General features: G+C 41.9%; 1 protein-coding gene across 1 annotated transcript in view; it reads right to left on the bottom strand.

The window, feature by feature from the left end:
- The window catches only part of SMARCA2 (SWI/SNF related, matrix associated, actin dependent regulator of chromatin, subfamily a, member 2), a 126,341-nt gene that overhangs the window by 63,639 nt on the left and 40,536 nt on the right, over positions 1-22,166 (bottom strand). Inside the window, exons 4-8 of the mRNA XM_054397865.1 lie at positions 10,415-10,744; positions 9,450-9,551; positions 6,039-6,288; positions 1,611-1,737; positions 195-368 (exon numbers count right to left, since the gene is read on the bottom strand). Coding sequence (XP_054253840.1) covers positions 195-368; positions 1,611-1,737; positions 6,039-6,288; positions 9,450-9,551; positions 10,415-10,744 — 983 coding nt within the window. The remainder of the gene's footprint in view (positions 1-194; positions 369-1,610; positions 1,738-6,038; positions 6,289-9,449; positions 9,552-10,414; positions 10,745-22,166) is intronic.

Here is a 22,166-nt window from a genome sequence, read left to right as displayed (position 1 = left end):
GGGACAAAGCAAAGGACTTGAAATCATGAATACTGAAGTTCTAATTTTACTGTTTTCCAATGGGCCATCATATCATTTGGAGTTATTTTAACTCTGGAAACTCCAAAGATAAATGAATATGTAATAGAGAAGACCCATACAGCAAAGCAAGGTGCATTTCTCTCACAGGGCAAACAGCTAATAAGTTAAAATACCTGATGCTTCTGCCTGCGCTTCCTCTCCTGTTCTATCTTCTGCTGCTTCTCCAGTTTTTCTGTCATACGTGCCTCCCTCAAAGTCTGACGCTTGCTGCGTTTGTAGGCTTTTGAGTTCAGTGCTGTCTCCAGTGTTGTGTCACGACGCATACAAGCTACTACCTCTTGTCTTAGCTACCAGTGGGAAAAAATAAACACTTTAAAAACTAATTAATTTTTAATACATGGAGGAGCAACTTTAAACACTGGTATTGATGAATAAAACAGTAACAGCCCAGATGCTCCTGCCCCCTCTTCCTCTTCCATTACAGTTCTGAAATGATCCAGCGCCTATACAACTGCAGCAGCTATGTCTGTTTCCCTAAACAAATTTTAGGTCTCCAGAGGATAGCCAGAAGTATTCATTACTCTTAATCATAATTGCTTCCTTCTATACAAGATGATGCAAATGACTGTTGGGCTGTAATGAAAGGAACTATCAACATGTCACACCATCAACGTAAAACATGAATGTACTACATGCATAACACACTTTCTAGAGCTGGACCTAAATGTAGGTGACAACTCAATTTCACTGCTGGCTGCACAGTGGAGAGCAGGAACAAGTGAATGTTAGGGGCTTGGAACAGTACTGTCACAGTCCCAGCAGTACAACAGGAAGAGCCTGCTTTCATTAGATCTCTGACAAAACTTCATTACAAAGCAGCGCCCAGGGTAGAGGGAAGGAAGACTTGGACATCATGGCACAACTACTCCCAAGGCTTCTGTCAGGAGGCATTTTTGTTTGACCTGCCAGATGACATCTTTGTTCTTCCAAACTAGCTGGAAAACAATGGCAAAAGACCCATAAGAGTCTGGCAGTGTGATTCCCTTCCTGAAATTCATTTGCTAATGCATGCACTCACCATCCATCTTAGGTATGAAAAAGCTACAGTTTGATTTCAAAATTTGTAAGCCATTATAGTGGAAATCTTAAAAACAGATCACAGAGAAATAACAAACACAACACTAACATACAACTCTTCCTAAAACAATAGAATCCCAAGACAAGTATTCAGTATGTCCAGAGAGAGGTGCCTACTGGGATTTGTGTTGAAAGTAAGCTTACAGCCTGTCCGGTTCTTGTTTTTTGTTTCAGTGCCATGTTCGTTATGAAAGACACATCTCTATGTTTACATTTTAGACTGGGAGATAAAGCAGGAAGCGAAAAGAACACTTGCACATTTTTATTAACAAAATAAAATCTAAGCTAGCTATATATATCTCTGATATGCTTATCGGTGAAGTTTGCTCTCATGCAAAATCTCCTGCTTTACTTCTGTGCTGCTGCAATACCTCTTGTGAGTTGACTCTCTACTATATGAACACATTTGGCTGTCACCTCTGTAAGAATTTTCCTGAAGAAAAATGCATTACCTGGCGCTGGAAATTCAGTAACCTAAGTGCCTTCAACTCCACTGTAGCTTTGGTTCGCAGGTCAGGGGGTAGAGAGCCAGGCAAGTTCTCCAGTTCCTGGATTCTGTGAGCAATTCGAGCCTGAAGTCTAAGTAAACAGAAAATTGCACAAGAAATCAGGAGAAATCTGTAAGTCGTGTTATACAGTAAAAATGGGCAATTTAACTCAGGCATTTATTTGGCTTTTACTAATTGTCTTTGAATTAACCTAACAGACTTTTTTCAGAGATGACATAAGGTAACCTTTTCCACTTTGCAAATGAATTTCTGATAATGAAAATACCCCTTGGCCCTTCTTTAGACTAGAAGTACATGTATGAAACGATAGTTGGTAATTTTATTTTACTCATGCTATACAGGATTCTGTTTTCAAGCTTCTTTGGTGGGTATTGGTTTATGCATAATGTATTCAATGATGACACTGCGAGAACTTTCCTTAATACCTGTAATTCTACTTGCTTATTAAAAAATGAAAATGTCATTAGTAAAGTATTCACAATTACACAGCTCTTAAACCATAAATAACATCTATTTCACTCTTCTTTTACAAGCTTTTTCGCATTCATTTGCAAATTCAAGAGAGAGAGAATGGACAAGCCACACAAACCCTTTTTTTCTATTTTTAACATGAAAACCCAAGATCACACAGCTTACTGTTATATATACTTTGTGTTTTCATTTACAAGTACTTCTATGAACTGCAAATGTTGCCACAACAAGAAATAACAAACCCCCAAATTGTTAGTTATCCCAAGATCCACTGAATCAATGCCCTCCATTTCACATATGCTTTAGGAAAAACAGAACTGCCACCAGCACCACACACCAACACCCCCCCCCCCGCAAAAAAAAACCGCCGAAAACCCCAAAATAACAAAAAACCAAAAAGCACAACAAACACAAAAACCCCAAGCAACCACCACCACCAAAAGCCCCCAAAATACCAACCAAACAAAAGACCCCCAACCCCCAAAACCCCCCAAAAACAAAAGCAAAACCACAAAGTGTCTGCTGCTGTCTTCCCGTGATGAGGGCTTTGAAAGTTCTGTGAAGGGGTTATGAAAACACTTTCTACAGGGCTTCTCCACACGTGGTGATTGTTTTTCCCTTGTTCCTTCACCCCCTCATCACTCCACATAATCAGCACAGTGACATAAAGTCCCACACAATTTATATGTCAGTCTCACAACTGGAAAGTAGATCACTCAGGCAAAATAGCTGCACCCAATATATGAATTCAGAACAAACCAAAATACTATTATCTCACAAAAACTGCGTGCATTGTGAGTGTAATCTGAAAAGCAAACGGAATCACTCGGCACCTTTATTCCAGAAACACCATGTTGCAAGTCACTCTCATAGTTTAAACCTGGCCAGCAACTAAGCACCACACAGCACCTCACTCACTCCCTCTCACCCATGGTGAGATGGGTGAGAAGTGGAAAGGTAAAAGTGAGAAAGGAATTCATACCTTAATATAAAAACAGTTTAATAATTATTTTTTTAATTGCAAGGAAGAAAAAAATAACAAAGATAAGAAAACAAAGCCCAAGAAAAATCAGCCATGTAAATGAAAAAAATTACTCACCACTAACTCAATGATGCCCGCCTGGTCTCTGAGCAGCAGGCCCCCGGCCAGTCTCCCCCTCAGTTTTATTGCTGAGGATGATGATGCTACATGCCACTGAGTATCTTTTTGGACAGTTAAAGTAATTCGCTCTAACTTCGTCCCCTCCCAACTTTTCATGTACGTCCCCCCGTCCTACTTGCTGGTAGAACAGTGTGAGAAACAGAGAAGGCCTTGACGCTGTGTAAGCACTGCTCGACAAGAACTAAAACATCCCTGTGTTATCAACACGCTTTTCAACACCAAACCAAAATACAGCTTCCACTGGCTACAAGGAAGAAGTTTAACTCTACCTCAGACAAAACCAGCACAGTAACTGACAATCTGCAATTTTCAAGAATTCCTGATTTAAATAGATTCAGATTTCACACTTTATCAACAACAAGGCAGTATACCAACATTTTACCTTTTGGGTCTAGCTATATGTTTGAAATATGAACCTCTAAAATACCTATGTGATAATTCTGTATTTTCATGATAATGAGTAATTCAAATGTTTTTTGGAGTATTTTGAAGTATATTGCACTTTCATAGGGAAGGTGTGGGCCCACTGCTGACTGAGGAGGAAGCCCTGATCACTGAGAATGCAGAGAAGGCCAAGCTGCTAAATACATTCTTTGTTGCAGTCTTTACTCCTAAAACCCGGCCCTGTGAACTCCAGATCCTGGCTGAAGGAAAGAAAGCCTGCAGGAGACACTCTCCGCTTAGTCAATGAAGACTGGATTAGGAAGCAGTTAAACAAATTGCGTATACACAAGTCCATGGGCCCTGAGGAGATGCATCCAAGAGTGTTATCCAAGATGCTGAGAGAGCCGGCTGATGTTGTCACGCTACCATTCTCCATCATTTTTGCAAAATTGTGGTAAACAGCAGAGGTGCCTGAGGACTGGAAGAAAGCCAATGTCACTCCAGTCTTCTAAAAGGTCAAGAAAGAGGTTCCAGGAAACTATAGATCAGTCCCATTCAACATCTTTATCAATGACATTGAGGACAGGACAGACAGGCAGAGTGTCTGCTCAGCAAGTTTGCTGGTGATACCGAGCTGGGAGGCTTGACTGAGACACCTGAAGGCTGTGTGGCCATTCAGCAAGACCTGGACAGACTGGAGAGCTGGGCAGAGAGGAACCTAAGGAGGTTCAACCAGGATTAGTGCAGAGTCCTGCAACTGGGAAGCAATAAGAAACTGCACCAGTACAGGTTAGGAGGTGATCTGCTGGAGAGCAGTCCTGTGGAGAAGGACCTGGGAGTCCTGGTGGACAACAACTTATCCACGGGACAGCAATGTGCCCTTGTGGCCAAGAAGGCCAACAGTATCCTGGGGTGCATTAAGAGGAGTGTGTCCAGCAGATCAAGGGAGGTTCTCCTCCCCCTCTACTCTACCCTGGTGATGCCACACCTGGAATATTGCACTCAGTTCTGCGCTCCCCAGTTCAAGAGGGACAAGGATATACTTGAGAGAGTCCAATGGAAGGCTACAAGGATGATTAAGGGACTGGAGCACATGCCTTATGAGGAGAGGCTAAGAGATCTGGGGCTGTTTAGTCTGGAGAGGAGAAGACTGAGGGGGGATTAAATAAACGTATATGAATATATGAGGGTTGGGTGCCTTTTCTGAGCTGCGCCCTGTGATAGGACCAGGGGCAGTGAATGTAAACTACAGCACAGGAGGTTACACCTCAACATGAGGAAGAACTTCTTTACTGTAAGGGTCACAGAGCACTGGAACAGGCTGCCCACAGAGGTTGTGGAGTCCCCTTCTCTGGAGACTTTCAAGACCCATCTGGATTCATTCCTGTGCGACCTATGCTAGATTATAGGTCCTGCTCAGGTAGAGGGGTTGGACCTGAAGATCTCCAGAGGTCCTTTCCAACCCCTAATTTCTGTGATCCTGTGATTTCTGTGTATTACGTTTATAAAGCAAAAGTCCCAGCATACAGTGAGATCACCATTCATCTAGCTACCTTCCCCTACAAACTCGTTGTTACAGTAACTGGAAGATGCATCATCAGTCCAAAGCAAGCAAATACCCTAAACACAATTTCTTTCTGCTAATGATCAGGAATATATTTTAGGTCGGGATCCTTGTGTCTGGCAGATTATCAAGGTCAACTGTTTAACAGATTTGTTGATGGCAAGAAGAAAGAAGTCGCTTTCTAAAGCTGCAAAATGTGACTCTACTGTGCAATTAATATAAATCACCATCTAATTAGGGTACTCAGAAGGCAACTTAGAGGTTTCCAGGCAGCGTGACCTATTTTTTGTCCATCTAGCCTATGACATCCTTAATATTCTATCTATTCTTCAATAGTCCAGGCAACTCCATCATCACTAAGATTTGGTTTTTCTGTGACCATCAGCCTTTTGACCTTCAGTGTTCTAACTTCCCTTTTGTTTATAATTCTGAAAACTTTCTGCATTGAACCAGTTTTTCTGTAGAATGCAAATATTTTGATTTCCTAAATGTCAGCATCCAAGTAACAGTAACCCAGCAGAGTCCTTGAGCGTGTATTAAATTAACTTATCTGCTTTGTTGTGATACTGCCAGGATGCCGTACTGTTTGATAATTACAGGCAGAATTAAAAGATTGTTTGGTTTCATGGCTCTGTACTTTGACACAGTATCTCTCTGGAAACTCAGTTTATGCTATTGCCACTACAGCAGCTGACTGCAAAGAGTTTCAGTCGAGAAAGTGAAACTCATATGAGAGTTTCAGTTGAGAAAGTGAAACGCATATGAAGATTTAAATTTCATTATTTCTTACCTATATTCACGTTCTTGAAGTATTTCAACAGGATCCAATCCTTGTGGCTTCTGGATAGGGCTGATGCGATTCTGCTTTTGCTGCAGCTGAACAACAGGTGAAGGTTGTCCAGGTGGTGGCTGTGGTAGAGAAGGTCCAGGTATGGCAGCAGCAGGCTGGGCAGCAGCAGGGGCAGGAGAAGGCCTCCCACTAGGGGGTGGTGCAGGAAGCTTTTGCTGCGCATTGGAGACACTGAGATCTGGGGCTTGACCTGAACCACAAGAAGTACTTGCTTGTAATATGAAATATGGAACACAGGAAGAAAATCAAGATGGTTTTCAAAGACAGAATGCGAAGCTAAGGTAAACATTCAAAATTACCTGGAAAGACACAATGAGACAGACTACACTCCATATTTAAAGTAAAACATACTACAATGCAAGTGTACCATACATTGTGGGAAGTGGTCCAAAGGAAAACCAAACATCTGGAACTTTATGATGAAAGCCGTTTCTGTTCCCATTCCTGCCAGCTTTTAATTCTAGTGTTAGAAATCAAACAGATGTAGAGCCCATTCTGTGCAGGTGTAGGACCTAATTTGCCTCTTGTTCACTATCCTTACACAACTTAGAAGTCATCTACAATCACAATGTGACAACAAGCACAAATAGGTTGGCTTTTAGAGCTCTATCAGAACTAAACTGCCATATTAAAATTTCTACAACTCTGCTTGGCAGTACCTGTCATATATAAACAGCCTTTGGTTTGTTATGACCACCTATTAATTGTATTTAAATTATTTCAAATACCAAGATTGGATTACTACATTATCTTACAGTGTTCTTATAATCATCTTGAAAAATAACACTTGAGTAACATGAGAAAAGCACCTGTCATTTATAGATCCTCTGGGTCATGAATTTCTGTATGTCATTATGACAAGTGACCTGCAGACTCAGATGTTCAAAGATTGTCACTGGCCACAGACATTGCAACAATAAAGGTATCACTTAATTGTTTACAGAGTTATAATATTTTAATGCTGGGAAAAAGAACTACAATCGACCTTAAATCAAACCCAACATCCTGAAATCTTGATACAAAGATTTCTTCAGGGATCACCATTTCTCATTCACAGATCTGCATGAGACTCCAGAAAAGGAACTTGAGCACAAGCCATAAAATTTGTATTTAATAAAATAGCTGCATTTCAGCTACAAAAATTAAGGAAAGAAAACAAGCCCATCAAAATCCTCCGTGCAGTCTCAGCTCTCAGAAAAACGTGTAAACTGAACAGCAAAGCAAACACTACCACAAACAACTGTTTAATGAATGAAAATTACATTTAGAAATAACAACCTTTAAAAATATATTGAACAAAACTAAACACCTAGCAGTTCTGTATGCCTGCCAGCATTTTTTTAGCAGCAGCATTTAAGCAAGAAGGCACAATGCCTGGTAAACTTATACAACCCCTCAAGTAACACTGTTCCCCCATTTTATTATCCTACTCAAACTGTAAATATTCCTTTAGACTATTCGAAGAAAAGCAATTCTACATCTGATTATATCTGATTTGCTTTTTATGTTGCCCTAAGTAGCTGACTAATGAAAGAAGTTTTTATGACATCAACTATTACAGAGTCATCGCTGTCCCTGGATTTACCCACAAGAAATACTATAGCATATATTTTGTACTATATGAGAAGCCTGTGTTATTCACAAGCCTACAATACTGTATCTATTTTCAAATCTCTAAAAAACAAACCAAAATTTCCAACAATGGAGATTTCTATTTATTTTCAGTACAATCATAGAATCATAGAATTGTTAGGGTTGGAAGGGACCTCAAGGATCATCCAGTTGCAACCTTCCTGCCATGGCCAGGGACACCTCACACTAGATCAGGTTGCTCAGAGCCATGTCCAGCTTGGCCTTAAAAACCTCCAGGGATGGGGCTTCTACCACCTCCCTGGGCAACCTGTTCCAGTGTCTCAACCACCCCCATGGTGAAGAATTTCTTCCTAACATCCAATCTGAACCTACCCATTTCTATTTTTGTTCCATTCCCCCTTGTCCTATCATTACCTGACACCCTAAAAAGTCCCTCCCCAGCTTTCTTGTAGAGCCCCTTAAGATACTGGGAGGTCACAATAAGATCTCCTCAGAGCCTTCTCTTCTCCAGACTGAACAGCCCCAACTCTCTCAGTCTGTCTCCATAGGAGAGGTGCTCCAGCCCTCTGATCATCCTGGTGGCCCTTCTCTGGACACGCTCCAGCATGTCCAGATCCTTCCTGTAATGGGGGCTCCAGAACTGGACGCAGGTGGGGTCTCACCAGAGCAGAGTAGAGGGGGAGAATCACCGCCCTCAACCTGCTGGCTATGCCTCTTCGTCTCTGCTTTCAAACAATAAAACTGGCTTTGATTCAAAACGTGATTATCACATGAGATAGAAAGTTACACTCATTAGCTCTCAAAGACTACACTGAACTTTCAAAGCAACCCAATGAAACACAAGCTTGCTGCAACTAATCATAATCAGAACGTAACTCAGTAAGCTGATGTGGCAGTTCAGGCTGGGTGCCTCCTGTTACTGCCATATAAGTTACAGCTCTGGTGTCTCGACTGTCTGACCAATAAGGTAGACACAGGAAACGGTGTATTTCTATCTACCCATGAATCCTGCACCCTATAAATTCATCTGCAAAGTCATTCTCTTTCTCTTTCTTCCCTCTCTGCTCCCGTGGGAGATGCTCTCTGTTGGGTAATGGTGGGGGAATATCTCAAGGTCGCTTACACTTGCCTAGGCCTAATGCCAGAAGGAGAAGTGGGGGGCAGTCTCAGACCTGGCCAGCCTGAGACTAGCCTAGCAGTGGAGACAGAAGAAAGAGCCCTGGGGGTTTGGGTATACCCTCAGGTGGGGAGAAGGGAAGAGTTAGGAGGCCTTTGGGTGTTGTAGAAGGGACTCTCTACGCTTTGGGGTATCTTTGACACTATGCTTGTAGTTTCTGTAGTTTCACCAATTGCTTTTCTATTTAAACTTCCCATCACTCATCAACCCGTTTGTGTGAGTGTCCTTCTTTTGTCCCTCTCAGGGCAACAGAGGATCTGTCTGGCCCCAAACCAGGTCAGCTGATTTTATGAGTATCCCTCAAGTAGCTTACATATTTTATTCTAATTGTAAAAAGATGCTTCATGTTCAGGCTGCCTAACAACTGCAGTAATTTCATGTGGTCAAGTCATTTATAGATGAAAACATGGTTAGACACTCCTTGATTCAAGTCCTAGTCATAATAAAGGTTACGCTGTTTTTTCTGCATGGTGTTTTACCTTCCTTTTCTTTTTTCCCCTTAATCTTTTCCCCATATTCTATCCTCTATTCAACCAGAACTCAGCATCATGACATAAAATTAGCATTATACTTTGCTATACCTTCAGTCCAAGTTTTAGTGGTAATGGCAGCTGTATGCCCAGGCATCCCTGGAGTAGGACCTGGTCCAGTTGCAGAACCACTCATTGTATGTAACCCAATACCTGCCATTTGATAAGAGGAAAGAGACTTATTAATATACAAACCATTACCAATAATTCAAAAATCATTCTGCTCCCTAGCATGCTAGTCTATTCAGGCAAGTAGTATTTTCCTTCATTAAGTAAGGATTTAAGTAGATTTTATTTTGAAAAGGTGTATGTAACAAAGCACATCAAAATCATGTATTCAAAACCAAAACTTCCCACCTGGTAGCAATACCACACTCACCAAAAAGAAGTGACTGGTGAAATTGTTACTAAAAAGAAAACAGTATTATCTTAACTCTCAATTTTAATGCAAACTCAATAATGAAGTATTAAGAATCTAACAGATGTAGGACATTTCAGGTAACACAGTTTTTAGGACCAAAATGTGCTTGTTTACTGCACTGTAACTTCTATTAGCATTAGGGAGATATAAAAAAAAGAACATTTTTTTTCCTTATGTTTTTTACTTAGCAGAACACTACACATTGTTTTACTTTCAACAACCTAAACAATTAGTCAGCTTCCTCTGGATTTTTTTAATCTATTTCTGTGCATAGCAACAGGAGACTGAAAATTCAATCTAAAAAAAACCAATAAACTTGCAATCAGTCAAGATTAACATTCACAAAATGTCAAATATAACCAGGCCATACACAGTACTGCACAGTGAAATCACTTTCATTTCAGTTTTGACAATATTCTACTAATAATAGATGTGTTTCATGAATTCACTCGAGCTTAAAACCAAAGGCTGCTGTTCACTTGGATGCCAGAATACAGTCCCACATTACAGTCCTGCACAGTACCCATTTCTTAATCTTCCATAAGCAGAACTTGAAGAATTACCTGACAATGACACAAAGCCTAGATTCACTTACCAGACTGTCTGTTAAAGGCACTGGGAGGCTGCTGCTGTTGAATGCCAGGCAGAGTCCTCTTGCCCTGAACAGCAAGTTGGAGGCTTTCTGGTAAAGGCTGACCTCTAGCTAACATTTTGTATGCTAGAATCTGAGCCCGCAGCTGGTGCAGCTGTACAGAGCTGAAAGGGGAAGGACCTCTGTTAGGCTGGTTCATAACTTGTGGGTCTCCTGGTATAATGGGTCCCGGCTGGCTGGGAGTTATCTGGGGTGGAGTTGGACCTCCTCCAGACATTGGACTGGACACATGCTCTGGTGCTCCTAGAGGAGATGGATGTGGAGACATATAACCTAGAACAGTAAGAGGATCACAAACTTAACCTCTCTGGTTAGTTAAATATAAATGCCATCAAATTTCTTTAATAAGAGTACATCTTTCTCAATGTCATGATAGCTAGAGTTTTCTGTAAGAACAACAGTGCAATCTGAAGTTTTCTGGGATATCAAACTAGCCTCATGAGCTACTATTTGAAGATTGTGATTATATAGTCAACTATATTCTAAAAATAAAAATTTCCCTCACACTTGCAGTGAGAGAAACTAAAACATGCAATACGACACAAAAGCATCAGGATGTGGTACTCTTACACTAGAACACTGGACAAGTCTAACACATGCAGTAAAGTCTGACGATTTTACAGTTTAATATTTTAAGATTATTTTGATGCACACACATCAAGGAATATTTATTCACTAGTAAAAGTTCTCTTTGCCAAAACTCATCAAGATACTGTGATGGTTTGAAACTGTCTTTTTAGTTTTTCCTTGCAAAGTTCAAAACAGAGAAAGAGTGTAAATAAGTCACTAATGGGTGTAAGAAAGCAAAATACTGATTGTTCTAAACACTTCCATTGGATAGATAGAAATGTTTAAGAACTAATACCCAAAACAAAGTGAGCACTCTGCACATTCTGCGTTCTGCAGTGGGGGCAGTTGCTGGGCTGAATGGCTGCTGTTTTCTTCTTCTTCTCTTCTGGCCAAAGATAACACACTGACCTTGGCAGCTAAGTTAACAACTTTCTCCTCTAACTCTGCTTCTCTGTCCAGGAGGGTCTGGGGGGGAAGCTCCTGGGAGAGGGAGGCCCCTTTGGGAGGGTCCCTTTGGGGGGAAGCAAAGGGAAATTGGTTGTGCTTTTCTGTTGATTGCATATATTTGTAAATGTTGTGAATTTTGTATATTTGTACATATTCATTGCATTTCATCATAGATTTTAGACTCTGCTTGTAAATACAGCTTTCATTTGCTTCCAGACTGGGTTAGCCTGGTTACTTGTTAGTGGGGGGGGGAATTTCAGCTCACACCGACACACTTTTTATTTTTGGCGCTCCAACTCAGTGCTCGATTGCTTGTATGATTTATTTCTGCTCAGATTAGGAATCAAAATGAAGCTGTTTTGGATTTTGAGTAATTTTATTTCATCTGTTATCGGTGTGATTGTCTACAGATGGGCCATTTCCTGCATGATAGACAAGATTGTGAGATATGTGGCATGTAAGTCGTTTCTTTGGGTTAAGAACAAGTTACTAAACGTTGTTGGATTCTGTTGTGGTTTTTTTGGTCTTAGAAGATGTGGTAACTCAACTATGAATCTGCTAGCAGACACATTTGAGTTTGTTACTCCTCTTACAACTACAGAGGGTCTTTGGAACCAGCGGTACCCTAGATATCTTGTGCTAGCCTTAATTTTGTTGCTTCTTGGAATAATCATATGGCTGCTGATAGCACTGTGTCAAGAAAGACGTAAGGCTACTTGCTCTTCTGACCTGCGTAGATGTAAGAGGAAATATAGAAAAGCTCAGAGAGGTTCGGAATTGGTTTCTGATTCTGATTACGGTGACCAGGAAATCACAGTTTAGGTTTGTGAGAAAGCTGCTGATAGTTTTGACTCAGAGCCAGCAGCAGTAGCTGCAGGACCTTTGCCAGAATCTGAGATAACAGACTCGGGTACACAGGCAGACATAGTTACACAGACAGACTCGGCGACACAGACAGACTCGATTACACAGGCAGAGAGGGGTACACGGGCAGACAGGGGGACACAAACAGACACAGTTGCGCAGAGAGAAATGGTTGTGCAGGCAGACATAGTTACACAGAGAGAAATGGCTGTGCAGGCAGACATAGTTACACAGAGAGAAATGGCTGCACAGACAGACATAGCTGTGCAGGCAGACGCCATTAACGAGGCACAGTCTCCTCCTCCTCCCTCTGCTGCCCAGATGGACGCAGCAGTGGCTGCAAGATCTCAAAGCACACCTCCTGCCAACCCTGCACAGACTCCCTCTGCTCCTGCTAACCCTGCACAAAATTCCTCTACTCCTTCCAACTCTGCTGTGAATGTGAAAGCTCAACCAGTGAATTTGGTTGCCACTATCACCAGAAAGCGCAAAGGAGCTGCAGGAGGAGATGCAGATGCTGCAGGAGATGGTGCAGATGGAGATGAGGGTCCTTCTACTCAGGGTCCCTCTGTTAAGAAAGATCCTTCTGGTGAGGAAGAGAAGGTTAGCCTTAAAACTCTGGCAGACCTCTTGAGACCCCACATGGATGATGGAGATGTAGACCCTGCTAAATTAGCAACTGCTGGCAGTGCCTCTGAACTCAAGGAAATTCAGCGGAGGATTACAATAGGATTATGGGGACAGCGACCTCAGGATGATGATGAGGAGGAGGAGGATGAGGATGACATATAGTCAGCTAATGCACGCAGACAGGAAATTAGACATGTGAGGAAGGATTACATCAGAGGAGATAATGAGCCAGTCCTGTCTTGGCTAGCCAGGTGTTTTGATATGGGAGCCCCAGCAGTGGTGGTAGGCGACAAGTCGGCCTCTCAGTTGGGGATGCTCTCAAAGGATACAGGCATAGACAGGCACCTAGGCAAGTGCATTGGTAAAGTTTCTCTGTGGGCACGCCTCCTACTGGCAGTCTCGCTGAGGTACCCCAGCAGAGATGATTTACCATGGAACCCTAAGCCTTGGACCACAATAGATGAGGGAATCAAGCATCTGAGAGAATTTGCTGTGAGAGAAATAATATATGGAGATCATAAGACTCTGAATCCTGATGAAATTCCTTTTGGAACAGGCCTTGCCAAAAAGCTCATTAAGCTTGCTCCTCCTAATTATGCTACTATTCTGGCAAGTAGAATTGTGGCAAGAAATTATGGTGGAGTGCCTCCTACTGTTGGCCATTTCACTGACCAAATGAGGCAATTGGAGGATAGTCTTGCATGTACTTCTTTGGTTTCAGCCATTGAAACTCTGTCTGGAAAGATTGAGAATTGCATGAAAGAACTGAAGGAGGAATTTAAAACCTCCATATCCAACTTGATGCAGGGGGATGATTCTGATTCCTCTTCCTCCAGATGGATACAAGTTTCAGCTGTCAGAAACAGATGTGCTCCAAGGAGGCCATTCCAGAATAGGTCAAACCAAAACAGACAGCAGAGGCAATCACGTGGCAGTATCTGGATAACTCTGCGTGATCAGTTTGGTGAGAACATGAACAGATGGGTGGTCAACCAACTTCTGATCTTTTCAAGAGGTTACGGGAGCTGCAGAGGGGCAGATCCCGAGGTAGCAATACCAGGAGGGTAGCTGTCACTTCCTCAGTTTCCCAGAACAACTCTGATAGCTCCAACAGTGATCCTAATTCTGATGCTGGACGTTGTGCCAGCTGTACATGTGGAGGTAATCCCCACAATTAGGGGTGCCCTGCCTTCCGCCAGGGGGAGGTAAGGGATAATGGAGATAACAGAATCTATTGGGATGTGTACATCCAGTGGCCTGGCACTTCAAAATTTCAGAAGTACAGGGCCTTGGTTGACACAGGAGCTCAGTGCACCATAATACCATCAAATTATCAAGGGGGAGAATCTATAACTATTCAGGGAGTCACTGGTGGATCTCAAGAGTTGTTTAAGATAGAGGTTGATATAAGTTTAACTGGGAAGCAGTGGAAGAAACATACTATTGTAACAGGTCCTAATGCACCTTGTATTTTGGGAATTGATTTTCTGAGAGAAAGGCGTTTTAAAGACCCTAAGGGTTACAAATGGGCTTTTGGAATAGCAACTGTAGAAATTGATGGAGGAAAATTGAAGTTGTCTATTAGACCTGAGCTTTCAGATGAATCTGCAGTTGTGGGACAACATGAGATAGAGGATGTAAAGCTGCCGGTTGCTTCTCAAACTGTGCATCACAGACAATACAGAACCAACCATGACTCTTTGGTGCCCATTCAAAACTTGATTCGTCAGTTGGAGAGTCAGAAGGTCATCAGCAAAACTCATTCACCTTTCAACAGTCCAATCTGGCCTGTGAGAAAGCAGAATGGAGAGTGGCGTCTGACAGTTGATTTCCGTGCCTTGAATGAAGTAACTCCACCCATGAGTGCAGCTGTACCAGACATGATGGAACTCCAATATGAGCTGGAATCCACGCAGGCCAAATGGTATGCTACCAAAGACATTGCTAATGCTTTCTTCTCTATTCCCATAGCAGAGGAATGCAGGCCTCAGTTTGCTTTCACCTGGAGAGGCATTCAGTACACATTCAATCGTTTGCCCCAGGGGTGGATTCACAGTTCAACCATCTGCCATGCAGTGATCCATGATGCTTTGGAGAAAGGTGGAGCTCCAGAACACATTCAGTTCATCGATGACATCATCGTCTGGGGTGAGACTGCTGAAGAAGTCTTCGAGAAAGGTAACAAAATCATTGACATTCTCTTGCAAGCTGGTTTCGCTATCAAGCGAGACAAGGTGAAAGGACCTGCCAGAGAAATCCAGTTTCTGGGAGTGCGGTGGCAAGATGGTCGCCGTCACATCCCAATGGATGCGATAAACAGAGTCTCCACCGTGGCAAATCCCATCAACAAGAAAGAAACTCTGCGTTTCTTAGGCACAGTGGGATTTTGGAGACTGCACATTCCTGGATACAGTCGGATTGTGAAACCTCTATATGATGTGACTCAAAAGAGAAACAGTTTCCAATGGGGTCCTGAGCAACAAGCAGCCTTTGACCAGATAAAGCGAGAGGTAGTCCAAGCGATGGGTCTGGGACCTGTCCAAACCGGTCCAGACATTAAGAACATTCTGTACATGGCCGCGAGTGACAATGGCCAAAGCTTTATCTCTACACTGACTCATGGATGGTAGCCAATGCCTTGTGGGGTTGGCTGAAAGACTGGAAGAAGAATGGCTGGCAGAGGAAAGGAAAGCCAATCGGGGCTGCAGATCTGTGGCAAGACATTGCTGCTCGCATTGAGAGAATCCCAGTGAAAGTGAGACACATCGATGCTCACATTCCTAAGAGCAAAGCTACTGAAGAACAACAACACAACCATCAGGCAGATCTAGCTGCAAGAGTTTCCCAGGTGGACACAAACTCTGATCCTGATCCTGATCTTGATCTTGACTGGAAACACCGAGGTGAGCTGTTCTTAGCTCGGTGGGCCCATGACTCGTCAGGACATCAAGGCAGAGATGCAACCTACCTTGTGACAGATCCATAGACATTTCCATGGATGCTATCTCACAAGTCATCCATGACTGTGACATTTGTGCTGCTATTAAGGTCCAACCTGGTGCTTATGGCACAGAGCTCCAGGGGAGACACGAGGACGTCCTCTTGGTTTCTGGGGTCACGGCTACAGAGGCTCAGAGGCAAACTATACTCCAACAGAGAAAGAGATTTTAGCTGCTTATGAAGGAGTGAAAGCTGCTTCTGAAGTGATTGGAACTGAGACACAACTTCTTCTAGCTCCTAGATTGCCAGTTCTGAATTGGATGTTCAAAGGCAAAGGTTCTTCACCACATCATGCATCAGATGCTACCTGGTCTAAGTGGATGGCTCTGATAACACAGAGAGCTCAAATGGGAAATCTCGAAAGGCCTGGTTTGGTGGAGGTGATCACAAACTGGCCAGAAGGCACAAGCTGTGCAAAACCTCCAGAGGAGAGAGTAACTCATGCTGAGGAAGCTCCTCCTTACAGTGATCTGTCTGATGATGAAAAGAGATATGCTTTGTTCACAGACGGTTCCTGTCGTCTGGTTGGGAACAAGCGAAGGTGGAAGTCTGCAGTGTGGAGTCCAATGCGCAGAGTTGCAGAAGCGAGAGATGGAGAAGGAGAATCCAGTCAATTCGCAGAGGTAAAAGCTGTCCAGCTAGCTCTTAACGTAGCTGAACGTGAGAGATGGCCAAAGCTTTATCTCTACACCGACTCATGGATGGTAGCCAATGCCTTGTGGGGTTGGCTGAAAGACTGGAAGAAGAATGGCTGGCAGAGGAAAGGAAAGCCAATCTGGGCTGCAGATCTGTGGCAAGACATTGCTGCTCGCATTGAGAGAATCCCAGTGAAAGTGAGACACATCGATGCTCACATTCCTAAGAGCAAAGCTACTGAAGAACAACAACACAACCATCAGGCAGATCTAGCTGCAAGAGTTTCCCAAATGGACGCAAACTCTGATCCTGATCCTGATCCTGATCTTGACTGGAAACACCGAGGTGAGCTGTTCTTAGCTTGGTGGGCCCATGACTCGTCAGGACATCAAGGCAGAGATGCAACCTACCGATGGGCTCGTGACAGATCCATTGACATTTCCATGGATGCTATCACACAAGTCATCCATGACTGTGACATTTGTGCTGCTATTAAGCAGGCAAAGCGGATCAAGCCCTTGTGGTACGGTGACCGATGGTCCAAGTACAAGTATGGTGAAGCCTGGCAGATTGACTACATCACTCTACCTCGTTCTCCATCTGGTAAGCAGTATGTGCTGACTATGGTAGAGGCAAGCACTGAATGGCTGGAAACTTATCCAGTTCCTCATGCAACTGCACGTAACACCATTCTTGGTCTGGAAAGACAAATCCTGTGGAGACACGGAACTCTAGAGAGGATTGAGTCAGACAACGGAACTCATTTCAAGAAGAATCTTGTGAAAAACTGGGCCAAAGAGTACGGCATCGAGTGGATATTCCACATTCCCTACTATGCACCAGCTGCAGGGAAGATCGAACGCTACAACGGTTTGCTGAAAACCACTCTCAAAGCCATGGGGGGTGGATCTTTGAAAAACTGGGAGAAACATTTAGCACAAGCAACCTGGTTAGTGAATAGTAGAGGTTCAGTGAATCGGGCTGGACCTGCCCAATCAGATTTGTTGCGAAAGGAGGAAGGTGATAAAGTTCCTGTTATCAGAGAAAAGAATCTGTTAGGCAAAACTGTTTGGGTATTTTCTCCTTCAGGAGAGGCCAAACCTGTCCGAGGGGTGGTTTCTGCTGAAGGTCCTGGTCACACATATTGGGTAATGCAAGAAAATGGTGAAATTCAGTGCATTCCACAAAGAAATCTAACTTTGGCTGAGAGAGGTTAAATTCAGAGTGTTGCACAGATACAGCATCGCGCCCAAGAGGAGAGTCCATGAGATCTGTGGTGCACGAACCCTTCGAACCCTGAGAGCCCTGAGTCACCTGAGAGTCCCTGTTCCTTTCTTCGCTCCATCTACAAGGAAACAAGCTGTTTGCTGTTTTTCCTGTGATTTGACTCTTTTGAATCATCTACATCTGAGATAGCCAGAATGGACTATGATCTTTATTCACCTATTGTTGTAGACATTATTTTAGATTAGATAAATGATAGTAGCAGCCAATGGAATTGTTTAGAAGGGGTGGACTGTGATGGTTTGAAACTGTCTTTTTAGTTTTTCCTTGCAAAGTTCAAAACAGAGAAAGTGAAAGAGTGTAAATAAGTCACTATTGGGTGTAAGAAAGCAAAATACTGATTGTTCTAAACACTTCCATTGGATAGATAGAAATGTTTAAGAACTACTACACAAAACAAAGTGGGGCACTCTGCACATTCTGCGTTCTGCAGTGGGGGCAGTTGCTGGGCTGAATGGCTGCTGTTTTCTTCTTCTTCTCTTCTGGCCAAAGATAACACGTACTGACCTTGGCAGCTAAGTTAACAACTTTCTGCTCTAACTAACTCTGCTTGTCTGTCCAGGAGGGTCTGGGGGGGAAGCTCCTGGGAGAGGGAGGCCCCTTTGGGAGAGTCCCTTTGGGGGGAAGCAAAGGGAAATTGGTTGTGCTTTTCTGTTGATTGTATATATTTGTAAATGTTGTGAATTTTGTATATTTGTATATATTCATTGCATTTCATCATAGATTTAGACTTTGCTTGTAAATACAGCCTTCATTTGCTTCCAGACTGGGTTAGCCCGGTTACTTGTTGGTGGGGGGGGGGAATTTCAGCTCACACCGACACAGATACAGAAATAGAAACAGATGGTATTCAATTTCCATAAAATTGCTCTTTAATTTATACAGATTAAAGGTTTAAGCCAGACAAAGAATGTTCAATACCATTTACCATCTGGGTGCTCAAGAACTTGGAACATCAACTGCAAGCACAAAAATAACTTTCTGAAGAATCTGCTGAAGACTGTGTTACTCTATAAAGCTCCAGGGCAACAAGCACAGTTCTGAAGTGAACAATGCTTGTGTCCTACTATAGCACCTGTGAATGCAGTAGTTTTAAGGTCAAATTTAATTTTATTTAATATCTATTTCCTTGACCTTCGCAATGCATGAATGAAAAGAGATGACAGATTTTTGGTGAAATTGAGAAGAACGTTAGCATGTCAAAGTGACTCTTTAAACAAGGCACTGCGAACAGCTGGATTTTAAAGACGGCCACCAAGAGTGAAAAAGAGATAGATATTCACCCACTTCACTTTGGTATTCTGCACCACAAGTAATGCTTTTGTCAACTTGAAAAGCGTAAAAACACTTGGAAAAAACAAAAAACAAAACCAAAACCAACAGAAATCTTCTGGATCACTTCCATATTCTTTAACAAGCCATGGATCACTGAATTTCAGCACTCATGTCACAGTTCATGGTTCTGTGACACTCCTCCTCTGTTCTTCTTGACACTTCAAAGAGAAACTACACCACTTTCACCTATACATAGTCAAGATCACAGAAGCAAGTAATTTTGCCCTCTCTTTTAGCTTCTTTGGTCCTTCAGTAAGAGCAACATAGGCAAAATCTTGAGTCTTCTCTGAGATGACAGCAGTTGTAAGTCACTAGAACTTATAAAGGTGGATAGCGCTAAAGAACTAGAAGTCCATCCATGATGAGACCTGGGGATGAAAGTATCCTGCAAAAAAGTAAAGGCTGCAAATATCTGAGATAAAGGACAAGGAAGAGACGGTTTCAGCTTTTTTAGAAAAGGAAAATGAGGTTGAAGAACAGTGGGAAATAATACTTTTGTGGTAGCAAAAGACTAAGACACAAACAGGCTGAGTGTAATCTTATAGCTAAAGAAGATGAGGAAAGAAGGAAGGAGGAAGATCTTAGTAAGAGTAATAAAAATTAAGCACTTCAGGAGAAAACCAGGGAAATTAGGTATGGAGTTTAATAAAAAGGGAGAAACCTCAAACCGTTAAAATTACTGAAGTTACTTCCTAGGTCAATATAAAAATTATATATCCACTAGTGGTGATAAGAGCTATAACAGATAATCAGTTTACTCTACTTCCTTCCACTAAGTTACCTGTGCGTCAATTTTATTTTGGTTTTTGGTGTGTTTTATTTAAGAGGGGAAGGTACAAATTCCTCATTGCTGAGCATACTGCTTTAGAAGAACATCCACTACACCACAACAAAAACTAAAACATAAACTGCATTCTTGTTTTATACTATAAAATGGATTATGTCTATCCATTACTATTACACTTCTGCAACTCAGAATTTACTTTAAATAGCACCTACTTCAAATTAATTGCTTTCAAAACTGCCTTTCAGGAAAGGTTTCTTTCCTCCCTCCCCTCCCCCCCTTCTAATTATATATTCCTTAATCACTCATAGATTTCAAACCAGGATCTTGAAATCCATCTGCACTACAGAAGTCTAAAACTGTGGTGTAAGATATTGAGCACTTGTTTTCAGTTCTGACAGATCCAGCTGCAAGTCTATGACTATGTTTTGTAGAGAGGAGTTTTTAGAAGTGGGCATATTTAGCCTTCTAGATACCTATTACTTACAGTTTCTCTCTCCCATAGAGTCCTGTACATTAAGGATTCCTGGCAATAGGAAACTAGGCTTGATGAAAGGAAGAACGAAAACAAAATCCCAATAGAGTAACAAAAGCCTCCCAGACTTCTTGTAAAGGCTCTAAACTGTGGCATTTATCAAACACACATTTTGTGATGCTATACAGAACCTTCAGAAGACTTGGTAGTCACAAGACTGTCAATAAAGTCTCTAAACAAATTGCCTTTCTCCTGTTTTATTACATATATATTCTAATACAGGTATGCATGCACACATGGGCTCTGAATAAGGACACATGAGGACTCACAGCTACTGAATTTAACTAGCATATGCCATAAAAGAAAAAAAATTAAAAGACATGGCCCATAGGAATGTTTAATGTACAGGCAAAGACAGACACCTTTTTGAACTTTGCAAACATGCGTTCATCTTCAAAAGCATTTTTCTGTGGCACACATAAATTTCCATTATAAATATGCACCTAGCTCATTAATTGTTACTAGTCAAATAACCCTTCCTCTAGATTTTCCAGAGAAAAAGTTCATTTTTTTCTGCATAAACTACTAAGTTAACCTTCAGAATGCAAAATGGCAAACACACCGCATACTAAAGTTGCAGAACATTCACAACAGAAGAGATTTATGTCCTAGCAAAGACAACAGAAAATCTTTAATTCTGAAAAATAAACAGAGTAGAAAACACCCAACCCCAAGAAAGGGAGGCCAACCAGCCCAATCCATCATTTTAACCTGTGGTTAACCCCAAGGCTTTATCAGGTTTTTCTGAGTACTATGTAGGTAAATTCTGAGAATCTCCAATGACAGTGGATTTTTTCCCCTTAAGTTCCATCAGAATTTCACTTACATAACCTGTGACAATGCTTGAGCTTCTGCTATGCACCTGTGAAGAGAGTCTGGTTCTATCTTCTCCATAGACCTTCAAAGGGTTGCAGAAGAGGCTACCTCAGTGATCTTTTTCAAGCTTTCAACAGCTAAAAACCGCTGCTTTCTTAACTGTAGCCACAATCAGCAGTGCTCATTTCATCCCTCTTTAGAATAACTTGTTTGACAGAAATATATCACAAAATGTCATAAACAATGTCTATTCTCTACAGTATTGACACTGGAAGAAATACTTTAACACTTCACCAAACACAAGTACTTTCTGCAGTGCAGACTGTTTTAAAAGCTTCTGCTCTAATTGTTTTAGTTTAATTTTAGTTAACAGAAGCAAAGAAGATCTTCCTCATCTGTTTTAAAGCTGAAGAACCAGAGAACTAGAAGTTGAGATACCTTTTTTCGTCCACTTTCAATGCTATAAATAAATAGAGGAGAACACATAAAAATTCTAAACCCAGGTAATGAGTATCAGCTAAAAAGAGTCAAGGTTTTAACAGTGCAAACAGTGGAATATTCAACAGAGGTCTTGACTCCACAATAAAATTAATATGACTTAACTGATGCAAGCATCTGAGGATCAAACCTTTCTGCCAAAACTGACAGCACGCGTACATTTTTACTCAAAAAAAGTGCCTGCAGAGGACTTTCAGAATTAGGAAAATATAGATAGGATTGAAGAAATCTAACTGTGCAACTAATTTATGTTAACTACCATTTCAACTATCAATTAAAGTTAAGAGTTTTGTTTA

The sequence above is a fragment of the Indicator indicator genome, chromosome Z, assembly GCF_027791375.1.
Source record: "Indicator indicator isolate 239-I01 chromosome Z, UM_Iind_1.1, whole genome shotgun sequence".
NCBI classification, from domain to species: domain Eukaryota; kingdom Metazoa; phylum Chordata; class Aves; order Piciformes; family Indicatoridae; genus Indicator; species Indicator indicator.
This window is presented reverse-complemented; position numbering and strand designations above follow the sequence as displayed.